A 16566-nucleotide genomic window follows, 5' to 3' on the forward strand; every position below is an offset into this window, starting at 1 on the left:
ACTAACTAAAAATTTAAACTGTCTAACTAACTAAAACTAAACTCTAAACTACTAAACTAACTAAAAATCTAAACTAAAACTGAACACTAAACTAAAACTAAACATGAACTAAACTAAACGAACTAAAAATCTAAACTATAACTCTAACTAAAACTCTAGCTAAACTAAAATTCTAAACTAAAACTAAACTAACTAATACTAAACTAAAAAACTAAACTACTAAACTAACTAAAATCTAAACTACTAAACTAAAAATCTAAACTAACTAAGATCTTAACTTTTAAACTAACTAAAATTCTAAACTAAAACTAAACACTAATATAAAACTAAAATAAATTAAACTGAAAATCTAACTAAAAATCTAAAAGAAAACTAAACATTAAACTAAAACTAAACTAAAAAACTAAAATACTAAACTAACTAAAATCTAAACTTTTAAACTAACTAAAATTCTAAACTAAAACAGAACACTAACCTAAAAAAAAACTAAATTAAACTGAAAATCTAGCTAAACACTAATCTAAAACTAAACTAAACTAACTAAAACTCTAAACTAAAACTAAACACTAATCTAAAACTAAACTCTAGCTAAAAACTTTAAACTAAAACTGAACTAAAACTAAACGAAATATAAATTATAACACTAAACTAAAACTAAACGAAAACTCTTAACTAAAAAAACTAGTAAACTAGTAAACTAAAACTCAAATTAAAAATATAGACTAAACTAAAACTAAACTAACTAAAACTAAACTAGAAATAAATTCTAATCACTAAACTACTAAAGTATAACTCTAAGTAAAACTAAACACTAATCTAAAACTAAACTAAACTAAAACTGAACTAAGCTGCTAAATTAAAACTCTAACTAAAACTCATATCTAAAACGAAAACTCTTAACTAAAAAACTAAAACTCAAACTAAAAATCTAGACTAAACTAAAACTAAACTAAGTAAAACTAAACTAAAAATAAATTTTAATCTCTAAACTGCTAAAGTATAGCTCTAACTAAAACTAAACACTAATCTAAAACTAAACTAAACTAACTAAAACTCTAAACTAAAACTAAACACTAATCTAAAACTAAACTAAAAATCTAAACTATAACTCTAAATAAAACTCATATGTAAAACGAAAACTCTTAACTAGAAAACTAAAAGTAAACTAAAACTCAAACTAAAAATCTAGACTAAACTAAAACTAAACTAACTAAAACTAAACTAAAAATAAATTCTAATATCTAAACTACTAAACTATAACTCTAACTAAAACTAAACACTAATCTAAAACTAAACTAAACTAAAAATAAATTCTAATCTCTAAACTACTAAACTATAATTCTAACTAAAACTAAACACTAATCTAAAACTAAACTAAACTAACTAAAACTCTAAACTAAAACTAAACACTAATCTAAAACTAAACTAAACTAAAAATCTAAACTATAACTCTAACTAAAACTCATATGTAAAACGAAAACTCTTAACTAAAAAAACTAAAAGTAAACTAAAACTCAAATTAAAAATCTAGACTAAACTAAAACTAAACTAACTAAAACTAAACTAGAAATAAATTCTAATCTCTAAACTACTAAAGTATAACTCTAACTAAAACTAAACACTAATCTAAAACTAAACACTAAACTAAAACTCATATGTAAAACAAAAACTCTTAACTAAAAAAATAAAAGTAAACTAGAACTCAAACTAAAAATCTAGACTAAACTAAAACTAAACTAACTAAAACTAAACTAAAAATAAATTCTAATCTCTAAACTACTAAACTATAACTCTAACTAAAACTAAACACTAATCTAAAACTAAACTAAACTAACTAAAACTCTAAACTAAAACTAAACACTAATCTAAAACTAAACTAAACTAAAAATAAATTCTAATCTCTAAACTACTTAACTATAACTCTAACTAAAACTAAACACTAATCTAAAACTAAACTAAACTAACTAAAACTCTAAACTAAAACTAAACGCTAATCTAAAACCAAACTAAACTAAAAATCTAAACAATAACTCTAGCTAAAACTCAAATGTAAAACGAAAACTCTTAACTAAAAAAACTAAAAGTAAACTGAAACTCAAACTAAAAATCTAGACTAAACTAAAACTAAACTAACTAAAACTAAACTAGAAATAAATTCTAATCTCTAAACTACTAAAGTATAACTCTAACTAAAACTAAACACTAATCTAAAACTAAACACTAAACTAAAACTCTAAACTAAAACTAAACAATAATCTAAAACTAAACTAAACTAAAACCGAAATATAACTCTAACTAAAACTCTTTAGCAAACTGTAGATAAACTAAAACTCTAATCTAAAACTAAACTAAAACCAAAATAAGATAATAAATTAAAACTCTAAATAAAACTATTTAGAAAACTGTAGCTAAAATAAAACTATAATCTAAAACTAAACTAAAACTAAACTAAAAATAAAGTTAATGAATAAACTTAAAATAAACTAAAACTAAACTAAAACTAAACTAAAAATCTCAACTACTAAACTAACTAAGATCTAAACTAAACTAAAACTAAAACTAAACTATGCTACTAAATTAAAACTCTAACTAAAACTCTTTAGTAAAACTCTAGCTAAACTACAACCAAACTAAAACTCTTAACTTCTAAACTAAGTAAAACTCCAACGAAAACTAAACTACTAAACTAACTAAAACTCTAAACTAGTAAACTAACTAAAATCTAAACTACTAAACTAACTAAGATCTAAACTAAACTGAAACTAAAACTAAACTAAGCTACTAAATTAAAACTACTAACTAAAAATCTTTATTAAAACTCTAGCTAAACTAAAACTCTAAAATAAAACTAAACTATCTAAGACTAAACTATAAAAAAAGTTAATAAATAAACTGAAAATAAACTTAAAATATAAGCTACTAAACTAAAAATCTCAACCACTAAACTAACTAAGATCTAAACTAAACTAAAACTAAAACTAAACTAAGCTACTAAATTAAAACTCTAACTAAAACTCTTTAGTAAAACTCTAGCTAAACTAGAACTCTAAACTAAAACTAAACTAGCTAAGACTAAGCTAGAAATAAAGGTAATAAATAAACTGAAAATAAACTTAAAATCTAAGCTACTAAACTAAAAATCTAAACTACTAAACTAACTAAGATCTAAACTAAACTAAAACTAAAACTAAACTATGCTACTAAATTAAAACTCTAACTAAAACTCTTTAGTAAAACTCTAGCTAAACTAGAACCAAACTAAAAATCTAAACTACTAAACTAAGCTACTAAATTAAAACTCTAACTAAAACTCTTTAGTAAAACTCTAGCTAAACTATAACCAAACTAAAAATCTAAAATAAAACCAAACTAAACTGATAAATTAAAACTCTAACTAAAACTCTTTAGTAAAACTCTATCTAAAATAAAACTCTAAACTAAAACTAAAGTAGCTAAGACTGAACTTAAAATAAATGTAATAAATAAAATAAGAATCTAAACCAAAACTCTAAACTACTAAACTAACTAAAATCTAAACTTTTAAACTAACTAAAATTCTAAATTAAAACTGAACACTAACCTAAAACAAAACTAAATTAAACTGAAAATCTAGCTAAAACTCTAAAATAAAACTAAACGTTAAATTAAAACTAAACTTAAGTACTAAACTAAAACTAAACTCAAGCTAAAAACATTAAACTAAAACTGAACTAAAACTAAACAAAATATAAATTATAACACTAAACTAAAACTAAACTAGAACTAAACTAAAAATCTAAACTAAACTAAAACTAAACTAAATTAAACCGAAAATCTAGCTAAAACTCTAAAATAAAACTAAACGTTAAACTAAAACTAAACTTAACTACTAAACTAAAACTAAACTCTAGCTAAAAACGTTAAACTAAAACTGAACTAAAACTAAACAAAATATAAATTATAACACTAAACTAAAACTAAACTAGAACTAAACTAAAAATCTAAACTAAACTAAACTAAACTACTAAACTGACTAAAAATTTAAACTAAAAATCTAAACTAAAACTCTAAAATAAAATTAAACATTAAAAATCTAAACTAACCCAACCTGCAATCCTCTTTTTCTAATATTTCCGCCCCTCTGATTGGCTAAGAAGGAAATACGTGATCTAACTGTTTCCGGGAAACTCATAACATTTGGCTTGAACAACAACAACAAAAACTGTTTCCCGGAAACTCATAACATTTGACTTGAACAACAACAGGAAGGAAGTGTCATTAACTTTGCCTCGAACAACAACAAGAAGGGAGTGACAAAGTTCCTGTTTTTCCATTCTCATTGACAAAGACCATAAAAACATCAAATAAATTGACCAACACACATAACCGTCCATGAAAACAGACATAAATGTGACAAAGTTCCTGTTTTTCAAATTCTCACTGATAAAATCCATAAAACCATCAAATAAATTGATCAAGACACATAACCATCCATGAAAACAGACATAAATATGACAAAGTTCCTGTTTTTTCATTCTCACTGACAAAATCCATAAAACCATCCATGAAAAACATCAAATAAATTGACCAACACACATAACCATCCATGAAAACAGACATAAATGTGACAAAATTCCTGTTTTTTCATTCTCACTGACAACAAACAGACATAAATTATGTAAAAAAGTTATAGGTGGCAGCACGGTGTTCGTACCGGAGATATTATGGCATCTCTACTAACAAAATTTGCACTTTACTGAAAAAATACAAATGAATGTGCATTGTCAGTTTAACATACATATACTGATATTTAGTAATCAAAATGTTAATATTATTTGATTTATTAAAGTTGTAAAAGTGAAAAGATTTATATATTTTCAGTAAAGTGCAAATTTTGTTCTTGCCTTGGGAAGGCATAGGGGTTTTGTGCCCAACTTATGTTAATTTCTGCTCGTTTTGAGTTTGAATTGGTTATTTATTGTAATTTCTGTGCGTTTTGGGTTTTATTTATTTATCGATGCTGATTTGTGTTAGTTTCACGCTTGGTAGATTATTTAATTTTATTATAGCTCGTTTTTTGTTTAATGGAGTTCTTTACTTTTCTTTGAAAAACTTATTTTGTGGAAAATTTATTTTTTTAATTAATTTAAATATAAGAAAAAGCTTTTTTATAAGCGTTAAAAAAAACTTCAGTGTGAACAGTAAGTTATCGAGGAGGGAAGAAACCCCCTCACATACGAAAAATTTTCTATGCGTGTAGAGTTTTAATGCTACTCCTTACTTTCATTTGAAAAAAACTGTTTTTTTTTTATTTACGTAAAGTGGAAAATAAGTATTAGCTTGTTTGAGATTCTTTATGTCATTAAACCCAGTGCTTTCATCAATTTCTGTAAAACAGAAATAATAGTCACTAGAAGATTCCAAAAGCACCTTAATGAGTATTATTTATACATCAGACGCTGTCAAATCACCTACTTAAAATTTGAAATACACCTAGATTAGTGACGAACCTTTCTACTCTTGAAATGAATTTCATGTACCAGCTTCTATCTATTCACAGAAGCAAGTGTATAGTCTAAACAAAAACTGAGATAAGAAATTAAAGAAAATGACAATATAAAAACAAAACAAATCCACATTTTTCTTTCTTTTCTGACGAGTTTTTGTCCATAAGTTATTTGGTTAGCTGATTTGTAGCTGACAACAGGTACCGTTTGTTTTGGTGAGATCCTTGCGGGTTGTCTTTCATGCCTCCTGCAAAAGTTGCCTACGACGTCTCAACCAGGCTAAGCTGATGATTTAGTTTTGTTTCTGTATTACCACTATTGATTTCTTAGATGCTAGGCCTCTGTTTACCAGTTTGTGTGTTGCAACGTTTTTATATATTTCATAGCCAGGAAGTATCCAGTTTGGGGGTTAGGGCATATACCCCCCCCCTCTTTCCGAAACTTTTTCCCGACCCTTAAAGACATAAGAAATGTATGTAAAAAAAATTTTGATTCGTTTTAAAAAAATTTTTGTCCCCTGCCCCTCGGACAAAAATGTTGGATACGGCCTTGTTTCCAAGTAAGTTAATTAACGTTGTGGTCATAAAAAGGTAAATGTATATACAAAAATTTCTATTTAAAGTCCATATACAAAAATAAACTTAATATTAACAGCTGAGATACTAATATTTTGGTGAATACGACTTATAAGCTGGGCTGGGGTATGCTGGTGCCTTGTATGCCTGTGGTGGGTATGCTGGGGCTTTGTATGCTGGGGCTGTGTAAGATGGCTTGTAGTTGTATTTTGGTTCACCGGAATACTGAACATCGGCGACGTACCCTGTATAGTCATCGGCGGTATAACTTACAGTCTGTACACGACCATCCGGGAGTAGAGTCTGGTAGCTGCCTTTAACGTAACCATTGCCATCAGATGTTTCTTGGTGGTTGTAGTCGTTGTAGGTGTAGTCGTCTTTGACTGCCCAGGCAAAGTTGTAAGGCATTGGTGGATGCTAAAAGAAATAATAGGACTTAGAAAAAACTGGGTTAAGGGCAAAAGAGCCATACCCATCCAGCAATAAGATGCATATGAAAACGATTAAACTTCATCATAAACATATAAGTGAAAAAAATAATAAATATTAAATATTTGTCTAATGTGAACAATGAATTATAAAGTTGTCTGAGGTTGATGCCATTTGCAAAAAGAAAACAAAAAATAATCAGTCTTAAAAATGCTGAGCTGTAGATGAACTTGAAACTACAATAAGACGAAGCAAATTAGACTCTATGAGGTTCACCAAATGACAGATAATTGGAAAAAAAAATCATCAAAGTAAAGTAATTGTGTGCTTTGAAACTTTTCTTAAGAATTAATCCGTTTAAGATTCTATCAAGAGTATTTTTCCAAGATTTTGAGTAATTATTTATTATTTAAGGTTATTTATAGACTATTGGATGTATTACTGATCAAAGAAAGTGTTTTAGACACCATTGAATTCGAAAAAAGCCCAGTGGGTGCACAATTTATTTTGGTTCTCTTATGCAAAGAGAGTAAATGAAAACCGTGAAGAGAAGTCAAGGTTTTCTGAGCCCGAAAACAACTTCAGTTTTTCTCTCCCCCCATCACCGCACCTGGAGACAGCCTCCGTCCCCCTAGCTATGTCACTACATAGGTTGTTTCTTGTTATCTCCACTAAGCTTTTACGTTATAGGTTTTATTCTTAACTTACTATGTAGGTTGTCATGGTTCGACTTGCTTATTATAGTATCTTACTGATTTCTCAGTAGTGAAATTCATCCTATGGATTGCCATAGGGAGATTATTCACAATAGAGCAGCCTACAGGGGAAGTGATGATGGATCTACACTTGTGTCATCATGTAGATTGATACATGTTACTTTAACTAAAATTGTACCCATAGACTGATATATGTAACCTTCACTAATACGATAAATAAAAGTTTCATTATTATGTTTTCATGAAACTAAAACAGGTTGCCATCGCTACCATGTTACCATATGGCTTTCATTGGTCTAATGGCAATTTATAAAAAGAATTCGATGGTGTCTTCAGATAGGCTTTTAAATAGCAAAAAAGTTCGTGGTAACGAACTGTAAGTAAGGAGCGACCCGGCTCAATGGTAACCGAAACTCTAGAAAACGGGTTTTTGATACCAATAGATGCATCAAAAGAATCAGATTTCAATGCTGATTTCAAATATATAATTTTCACCAAGTTTAGTGCTACCCATCAAAAGTTACGTGCCTGAGAAAATTTGGGTGATTTTCAAAAAAAGGGGGAAAGACCCCCTAAAAGTTATAGAACCTTAAAAAGTTATGAAAATCACACCATCATATTCAGCGTATCAGAGAACCATACTGTAGAGGTTTCAAGCTCCTATCTACAAAAATGACGAATTTTGTATTTTTTGCCAGAAGAAAGATCACGGATGCGTGTTTATTTGTTTTTGTGTTTTTTTTTTGTTTTTTGTTGCATGGATGATTGTATCGACCAAAGCTTCTAGAACACCACGGGAGGGTACATTCGAACGTAATTCTAAAGCCCTTGTGATCCTTTTAAGTGACAAAAAATGGAGGACACTTAGGTCCCCTCCCACGCTCATTTTTTTCCCAAAGTCACCCGATCAAAATTTTGAGATAGTCATTTTGTTCAGCATGGTCGAAAATATGATAAATATGTCTTTTAGGATGACTTAATCCCCCGAAGTCTCCGGGGGAGGGCTAAAAGTTATGAACTTTACCCAATGTTAACATATAGTATTGGTTATTGGGAAGCATACAGAAGTTTTCAGGAGGGTTTTTTTCTGACAGTGGGAGGAGGGAGGGTGGGTGGGGGGTTATGTTGGAGGATCTGTCCATGAAGGAAGTTTTTCATGGGGGAAGGGAAATTGCCATGAAGGGGGCGCCGGACTTTCCAGCATTATTTATTGGCTATTGAGAAATATACAGACATTTTCAGGAAGGATTTTTTTCTGGAGGGTGGGGCTGGAGGAGGGGGTTACTCGGGAGAATCTTTCCGTGGAGGATGTTTCTTTGGGGTAAGGGACATTTCTATGAAGGGGGTGACAGAAATAAAAACGATCAGAAATAAAATTTAAAAAAAAACAAGTTTTTTTCAAATGAAAATAAGAAGCAACATTAGAATTTAAAACGAACAGAAATTATAACGTATATGAGGGGGTTCTCCCCCAAGTCAATACCTCGCTCTTAACGCTACAGTTTTTTTTAGTGCTTTCAAAAGAGCTATCTATTCTAATTAAACGGTCTTTGTGATTCAGGGGTTTGTGTATTAATTTTTTTTTAACTTTTAACGTAAAAAGCGTGGTATTGACTAAGGGGAGAACCCCCTCATATATGTAATAACATATACGTAAAAAAATAATATAAAACAAACGATACGGCTCAATAGTAATCGAAACTTTTAAAAACGGAATTTTGATGTCAATAAATGTATCAAAAGAATGGGTTTATAATGCTGATTCTAAATATATAAATTTTATTAAGTTTAGTATTACTCATCAAAGGCTACGAGCCTGAGAAAATTTACCCGATTTTTTAAAGAGGGGGAAACATCCCCTACAAGTGAAAGAATTTTAATGAAAATCACACCGTCAGATTCAGCGTATCAGAAAACCCTATTACATAGGTTTCAAGCTCATATCTGCAAAAATCTGCAACTTTGTATTTTTTGCCAGAAGAAAAATATACGAATAGAGAAGTTAGTTACGTAAGTTAATTTGTACATTACGTCATAACCAAATTTAGAGACATCCATTTAGCAAAAGAAAAGTAAATTTTTTATGCAAATTTTGTTTACTTATTCAATGACGGCGGGCCAAAATAAAAGCTGCATTAACTAAAAAACGATCAGAAATTAAATAATAAAAATAAGTTTTTTAAACTGAAAGTAAGGAGCGACATTAAAACTTCAAACAAACAGAAATTTTTCCGTATATGAAAGGGGCTGTCCCCTCCTCAACGCCTCGCTCTTTACGCTAAAGTTTGATTCTGTCTCACAACTTTATTTTTTAAAACAATAAAAAACTTTAGCATAAAGAGCGAAGCGTTGAGGAGGGGACAGCACCCTTTCATATACGGAATAATTTCTGTTCGTTTTAAGTTTTAATGTCGCTCCTTACTTTCAGTTTAAAAAACTTGTTTTTTTTTTATTTAATTACGTTAAAGACACTGCAATTTAGTATAATTTAGGCTGCTATGCTAGGCTCTTCAGATGTATATTTAAAACTCATTTCAGCCTCCTTTTGGGAAGAGGATGCAACTAACATCATTTTGGCAAAGCTCTGTAATAAGGTAAAATTCTTTATTGAGGTGATTAGGCTAAATTTAGTAAGTAAGTATGACGGCACTAGAGCCTTAAGGTCCAAACCGACGGTGCTGATCTTTGTTTCGTGGCCCTTCAGCCGTTAATCACCTTCAAGTGATTAGGCTACTTCATATATTAATACATTTGCAATTTTCTTTTGATAAGATTATTGTCAATTTTCCGTTACACCGAGAATTTGAAGTCGCCATTTTGTTTTAAAACGCACTTTGTATACTAAGAAAAATTAAAAAAGGATGTCTAATTACTTCTAATTTAAAAGTACACCCCCTAACATCACTTCATTAGAAGGAAAAATTTGGACTGTACTCGTAACACAATTACCGAAGGGTCGAAACTCCAGTCTTGTCTTATTGTAAAGGTATCCGCAATTAAAATAAGATATTTTATCTTCTGGTAGCAAAATTGTCGTACAAATATCCCACGTTTAGGGCAAATATAAGCCAATATTTTTTAGTAGATTTATATTTGTTTTAAAGAATTACATTTGTTTCAAATACCCCAAAGATAAAAGAAAATTAAGTTACCCAGTAGATGAACATAAAGGAAATCCAGTATCGAATTTGAGTGAGGAAGCCAAGGGTACAAAATGTGTAGTGGCTAGATTGTCTTACCTATCACCGGACTGTTTAACACCATCTAACCATTAGAGAACATATTCTACAGCCAATCAAATGATAGCACACAAATTTAGGCAACTATTTTGGGAGCATCGCCTTATATTATAAAAAAAAAACTTATTTATCGCTTTATTTTAGCCAAGTTCATTTACTAATTAAAGCCCCAAAAATAGTAAAACAATTATTTTTTTAGTCGCAAAGTGAAAACCTACACAACCCTATATATCATTAGAAATAAGGGAAGATAAAAATTAAAATTTTAAGAAAAATTATCTTTATATGCAGTTAGGTTTTTTGTGGGGTAGTGGGCGCCAAGGTAAAAATAGGGCAAAAAGTCAGCAAAAAATGAGCTTGAAATATAGGATCTCAAACAGCTTTAAAAGGCTTAGCTTTCCTTTTTAGGTGTAGTTTATGTGTGTCCTAGGGCAAGACTCGACGTGGCAAAACTGCTAAAAACGTGGTACTGCCCTGAAAATCTCGTAATTTTTTAACACCACAAATGCAGGTTTTGGAATACACTTTAAAGGTGTTTTTCAAGAAAAAGGTTTTTTGCAGTTGCACTAATTTTGCCCTGCAGGAACAATCCATAACGTACAAAACATATTACTTACGTCATTTTTGTATGATGGCTTGTAGTCGGGTTTATAGCCAGAATAGGGCGGCTTAGGGTACTGGGGAGCGGCATAAGTGACAGCAACAAGGGCAGCTACAATAAATGCCTGAAAATTATATAAACAAATTTAAAATTGGTTATGTAGATCACTGGTATGAATCCTCGTAAATATAATTTATTTATTTATTAAATTAGCCCTGTTTTAGTGTAGTGCTTTTAATGACATATTTTTTTTTTTTGATTTGTTAATTTCTTACGTCCTTCTATCTAATGCTATGGACACATTTTTTTGCGTTGAAAGAGGTAATAACCCACTTAGGGACACGGTTTCAACTGGATATACATTCCCAAAGGAGGCTATTTCTCAAATACTCGTCCTGCAGGTCCCAAAAAGGGAGCAGTGCAGGGTGGCTAGCCTGTTTAAAATTTTTAAACGAAAGAAAACTCTAGGAAAAGCGCTGCTTAAGCAATCACAAGCAAGAAAAACCTTTCTTGAGCTACTTTTTCTCAGCTTCATGATGACCTCCCTCATCCCCTAAGTGCCTGGCTGTCTTTTACTGATAAATATAATTTTCATCTTCTCAATATGAATCATATTTAAATTCGTTTTACTCCCCACGTGTCTACAAATGTGTCTATGATGGTTAAACTTAGAAAAGTATTTTTTCTCCTCCTTTTGACATCCCTAACTTTCCAAACCAGACCAATGCTCGTGGGAATCAGAAAAACAAAATCAAACTGGAACAAATCGGGAAGCTTTGACCAAATGGGTTTAATCTTTGGATATTAAAAGATATACCTCTGAACTGTTTGATATGTCTCTCATAAATGAATAATTGCTCTTCACTCGCCCCCTTGAAAGGCTAAATTTGGAGTCAAAAGTTTTTTTTTTAAGCGTTTACTAAAAAAGGGTTTCTAACTTTCTTTACTAGACAGTATATCGGCAGTTGGGTATCAAAAGATCGTATCTCCATAATTACAAATTTTCAGAAGAGCAACTGAAAAACCTCTAGACTTTTTTATTTCCCTCCAATAACCATAAAACAAAAACGGATTGATCTGTAAAATTAACGCAAATCCATCTGTTTTGTTTCACTGTTATCAGAAGGGAGATAAAAAAGTTATGAGGTATTTTTCGGCTCTTCTGAAAATTTAAAATAATTGAGATACGATCTTTTGATATCCAACTAACGATATGCAGGGACAAAAGAAATAGAATTAAATTGCACGAATGATTTAAATTTTGATCAATTATATTCAAAAGGTGTGGACACAGAAGTTTGGAATTCATGAATTTTTTGTTTAATCTTTTGAATATACAATATGTGTTCACACATTTTTGTTTTTTATGCTTATTAATGAGATGCGTCCTTCGTGGCCTAGTGTCAGTATAAACTTAGAACCTTTCGGAAAAGCTTTTGCGTAAAAACAAGGAATCCTATCAGCACAACTTCTATAAAAAAAACGGGTATGTTATTTATGCATGCTTCAAAAAAAACGTGGAGTACGATTTTTTCCCAGAAAACATATCAAAATGTTTCATTTCTTAAATATTCATTCCAGATAAATAAGGTAACATGATAAAATTGTACACTTTTTGAACGTCTTTAATAAATCCTTCTTCACTTTTGCAATTTAATACTGCATTTATTATTCATGCAAACACTGGTCTAAATTTGAAATAAAGATCTTGGAAAGTCTTAAAGAATAAAAATATATATTTATGAACATTCTACTAGCAATAGGGGGGAGGGGTCGTTTATTCCGTTTATGACTAATTTCTAAAACAGTGGGAAATATATAGAAACACAATATCAAACAGTCAGCTAGTGCGCTTGATATTGGCAAACATCCAAAAAGAACAGCAACGCCCTTAGTAAAGAGCTAAATTAAGTTATGGTGTTGGCACCATTTTCATTCTCTTGTTCTTCTGTTAAATAATTAGAATCAGTTTAACCCGTTGGAGCGAATTTGTTCCATTAGAGTATTTGTTTGGGGGTTGGAATGCAATCTTTTAGTTTGATTGTCCCAATTTTTTAAGAATGACAGCTGAAACGGAAGAGCTTATGATTGTTACCAAAAAATATTTTTAAGCTCTATAAAACTTTAGTATAAGGCGTGCGTGCAAGATTGAGGACGGACTAGCTCCATTATATATGAAATAATTTTTGTTCATCTTAAGTCTAAATGCTGCTCTTTATTTTCATCTGAAAAAACATTTTTTTTTGTATTTAATCTTACAACAGGTTGCTGGTATAGTTCACTTGAATCAGTTTCGTTTTGAGTTTTCATTACAGTTCTCATAATTATTCATTGGGATAAATGATGTAAGTTAATAATTTTTGCATAATATTTCCTGCATTTTTTTTAGCTCTAAGTTTTTAAGACTCTAATGATTTTAAATTGAGCAAAGAAGATGGGCGATGAGTACTGTTTGGAAACATATGGTACTTTTCTGTCTTCTGTATTGACCGTTGTTTTCTTTTGATATATTTCATGCATAGTTTTTAATTTCGATCGTAGATTCAGCCATTTTTTACTTTTATTTAACTGACACATTGAGGTGCCAAACATTTGTGTCATTTCAGATTGTTTTTGCACTGGTACTCAAATATAGAACTTAATCTTACTTTCATATTCCTTGCTTCTTTTTTGTTGAAGTACTTTATTAAGAACACAAAATAAAACTGATATAGAATTAGCAACTTGCGACCTTTTATATACCTTATGCGCGAAAGGCCAACGCCCATCCATCTTATTGTAAATTTTATAACGTATTACTCATGTTTGGCACAGCTAATTTAGCTTTGTAATATTGAATTAAATAAAAAAAAACAAGTTTTTTCAACTGTAAGTAAGGAGCCACATTAAAAATAAAAACTAACAGAAGCTATTCCTTATATTAGTGGGGCTGCCCCAGCCTCAACATTCGTTATTTACGCTAAAGTCTTCAAGTTCTTAAAAAAAAACAACTTGTGTTTGAGCATTATTTTTTAAAGAATTGTGACTACGAGTCAAACTGAGTGTGAAGAGTGAGGCTTGAGGTGAGGAAAGCCTCACGATTATACGGAATAGCTTTTGTTCGCTTAAGTTTTTATGTTGCTTCTTCTTTTCCTTTGAAAATACTTGTTTTTTCTAATTTAAATTCTCAACGTTTTTAAATTATGCCAAAAAATCGCTTTCCCTCCTCTTGTGTTAAGTTTTCCCTGGAAAATACCTATCAGAAGGATTCCTCCCTAAAAAATATTCTTCCTATGGAAAAATACCCCCTCCCCCCTTCAGGAAATTCTCGCCCCAGAAATCTCCTTTGATTACCCAATAACTAATACTGTGAATGAATGAATGAACTTATTGTAAACCCGTCAATTTTAGACAAGAAACACAGACGGAGCAAAAATAAAAGAAAATAAAAAAATGAAAAACGAAAACACGCTTCAACAGAAACAATAATGAAAAAAAAAGAAGAAAAACAAAACAAGACACTTAACTTAACAAGAAGAAAAGAAAATTCACATTACTGATGAAAACTAGTTGGTTAGTATGGGCCACCACTGATGAGTTTGACGATTATTATTGAATTTAAGAATATGTTCTTCTGCCGCTTTCAGTGGATCCATGATATTGTAAATCCTGATTATTTTTGTATTCCTGGTCCAAGGTGGGAGTCTAAGTAAATGTTTTGGAAACCGGAAAATGCTGCGGATTTTATTTTTATCTGTTTGAGTAAATATTTTCCAAACAGGTGTACAGTATAGAATGAGAGGGGATGCAATCGTATTGTACAATGTGACAAGGATGGATCTATTGAAAAGAAGTTTGGCCTTGATAAATGTCGTATAAGCAGTGCAAATGCGGCGTTGTAAAATGTGAAAGTAGAAGCTGACGTGTGTGTTTAATAGAATTGCCAATCGGGAGTCCAAAGTATGTTATATGGTTTGATGTTTTGATTGGCGTGTTGTCAAGAGAGATGCTAAGATTTTGGCTTTCATCTTTCCAATTAAACAATACAACCTCCGATTTTTCAGGATTAATTTCAAGTCCAACCCTAGCATACTCCTCCGCCAGCACTCCAAAAATCTCCGAAATCCGGTGCAGCATGCGACTCACATTCAGGATTTCGTTTGCGTAGCAGACCAACGACAAATTTATAGCCTGCAAAATACATGATGATGGGCATTGTGCTTGAGCATTCAGGACGTAATTGTTGAATAATGTGGGGGATGTTACAGCTCCTTGTCTGGCTCCTTTTCTTACCAGGTTCAGTTGTTCGCGTGGTGTAGGGGGTGATAATTTATCTGGAGGAACTTTCAGCCAAACTTTAAGACCTGAATACATATCATGCAGCGCAATGATAGTAGCGCGGTTCACTCCTCTTTTTGCTGCCAAAAGAAGCATTGTAGCGTGTATTAAAGAGTCGAAAGCCCTAAGTATGTCATGTCCAGCTAGTATTAGGCTGTCTCCACTTCTATCTACATCAATAAGGGCATTAGCCACATCTGCAAGAGCATCCGTACATCCCACACCAGGCTGGAAGCCAAACTGATTAGGAGTCGGATAAAATTTTTCTGTTAATTAATCAATAATAATCAAATCAAACAGCTTGCAGAGAGTAGTGGAGACAGTATTAGGACGAAAGAATTAGCACTGTGTGGACACCTTACCTTTCGTCGGTATTAGTGTTAGATCCCCAACTCGGAAAGAAGACGGTACCACTCCCTGAGTATAAAGCATCTGCATTAGCAGTTGTATATAATTTTGGAGCTGAGTTCCCCCATGCTTGAGATGCATTGCACTTATACGATTAATCCCGAAAAACGGTTTTCGCTTCAGGTGTTGAATAACACGTTCAACAGCCGAAAGAAGGACGACAAAATCATTAGGAGGCATCCCAGCAAGAAATGTATCTAATTCCTGCTCAAACCTCCGCTATAAACCTGCATCCAGAGGCGAGAACTCCAACTCGAAGTGGGCATCTCACTCCGACGCCGGGATATCACCCGCGGACGCCGGTGAGGTAGAGGAGGCTGCCGATCGGGGTACCAACTTCCACAGCTCATTTGGGTTCCGACTTACCTTTGCAGAAGTCTCCTCAACTATCTTTTTACGATGTTTAGCTAAGCTATTAGCGAACGCTTTCTTTGTTGATTTGCGATTCTGGTTTACGACACTCTTTTTTCGCTGGCCGTAATCCTTCCAAATATGAAACCAAAATTTAGCTCGCGAGCATGACTCAACCAGAGCGCCGCATTTTCAGACCATTTTCGGACGATGCCGGTTCTAATACGAGTAAGAGGTACTGCAGTGTTCTCACCAGTTAGAAGTGCGAGACAAATTTAATTGCAGTAAACGTTCAGCAAAGTTTTCACTTCCTCGCGTTGTAGAGAATTCCAGCATAGTAGGTGAAATGGAGGATGAATTTTATGAAGAATAGCATCTGATGTTTCACTAAATTTAATTATGTCTATTATACTCCACTCTCTACGTGACGTTTGTTTGTGTGAT

The 16566-nt window shown here is 31.5% G+C and overlaps 2 protein-coding genes across 2 annotated transcripts; both read right to left on the reverse strand.

Annotated features, from left to right (window-relative positions):
* Positions 1-6066: 6066 nt before the first annotated feature.
* On the reverse strand, positions 6067-13740 carry LOC148941914 (uncharacterized). Its single transcript, XM_089103418.1, has 3 exons — positions 13695-13740; positions 11063-11170; positions 6067-6478 (listed from the first exon to the last, which is right to left on the reverse strand). Exons 1-3 carry the CDS (start codon positions 13698-13700, stop codon positions 6149-6151), a joined length of 444 nt encoding a protein of 147 aa, XP_088959544.1. The 5' UTR covers positions 13701-13740; the 3' UTR covers positions 6067-6148.
* A 1125-nt stretch (positions 13741-14865) lies between these two features.
* LOC148941915 (uncharacterized) lies at positions 14866-15951 on the reverse strand. Its single transcript, XM_089103178.1, has 2 exons — positions 15726-15951; positions 14866-15629 (listed from the first exon to the last, which is right to left on the reverse strand). The coding sequence occupies exons 1-2, from the start codon at positions 15949-15951 to the stop codon at positions 14866-14868; spliced, it is 990 nt and encodes a 329-aa protein (XP_088959304.1).
* Positions 15952-16566: the final 615 nt, after the last annotated feature.

The sequence above is a fragment of the Artemia sp. Qi Xiang Cuo genome, chromosome 17, assembly GCF_049724085.1.
Source record: "Artemia sp. Qi Xiang Cuo chromosome 17, ASM4972408v1, whole genome shotgun sequence".
Lineage (NCBI taxonomy): Eukaryota > Metazoa > Arthropoda > Branchiopoda > Anostraca > Artemiidae > Artemia > Artemia sp. Qi Xiang Cuo.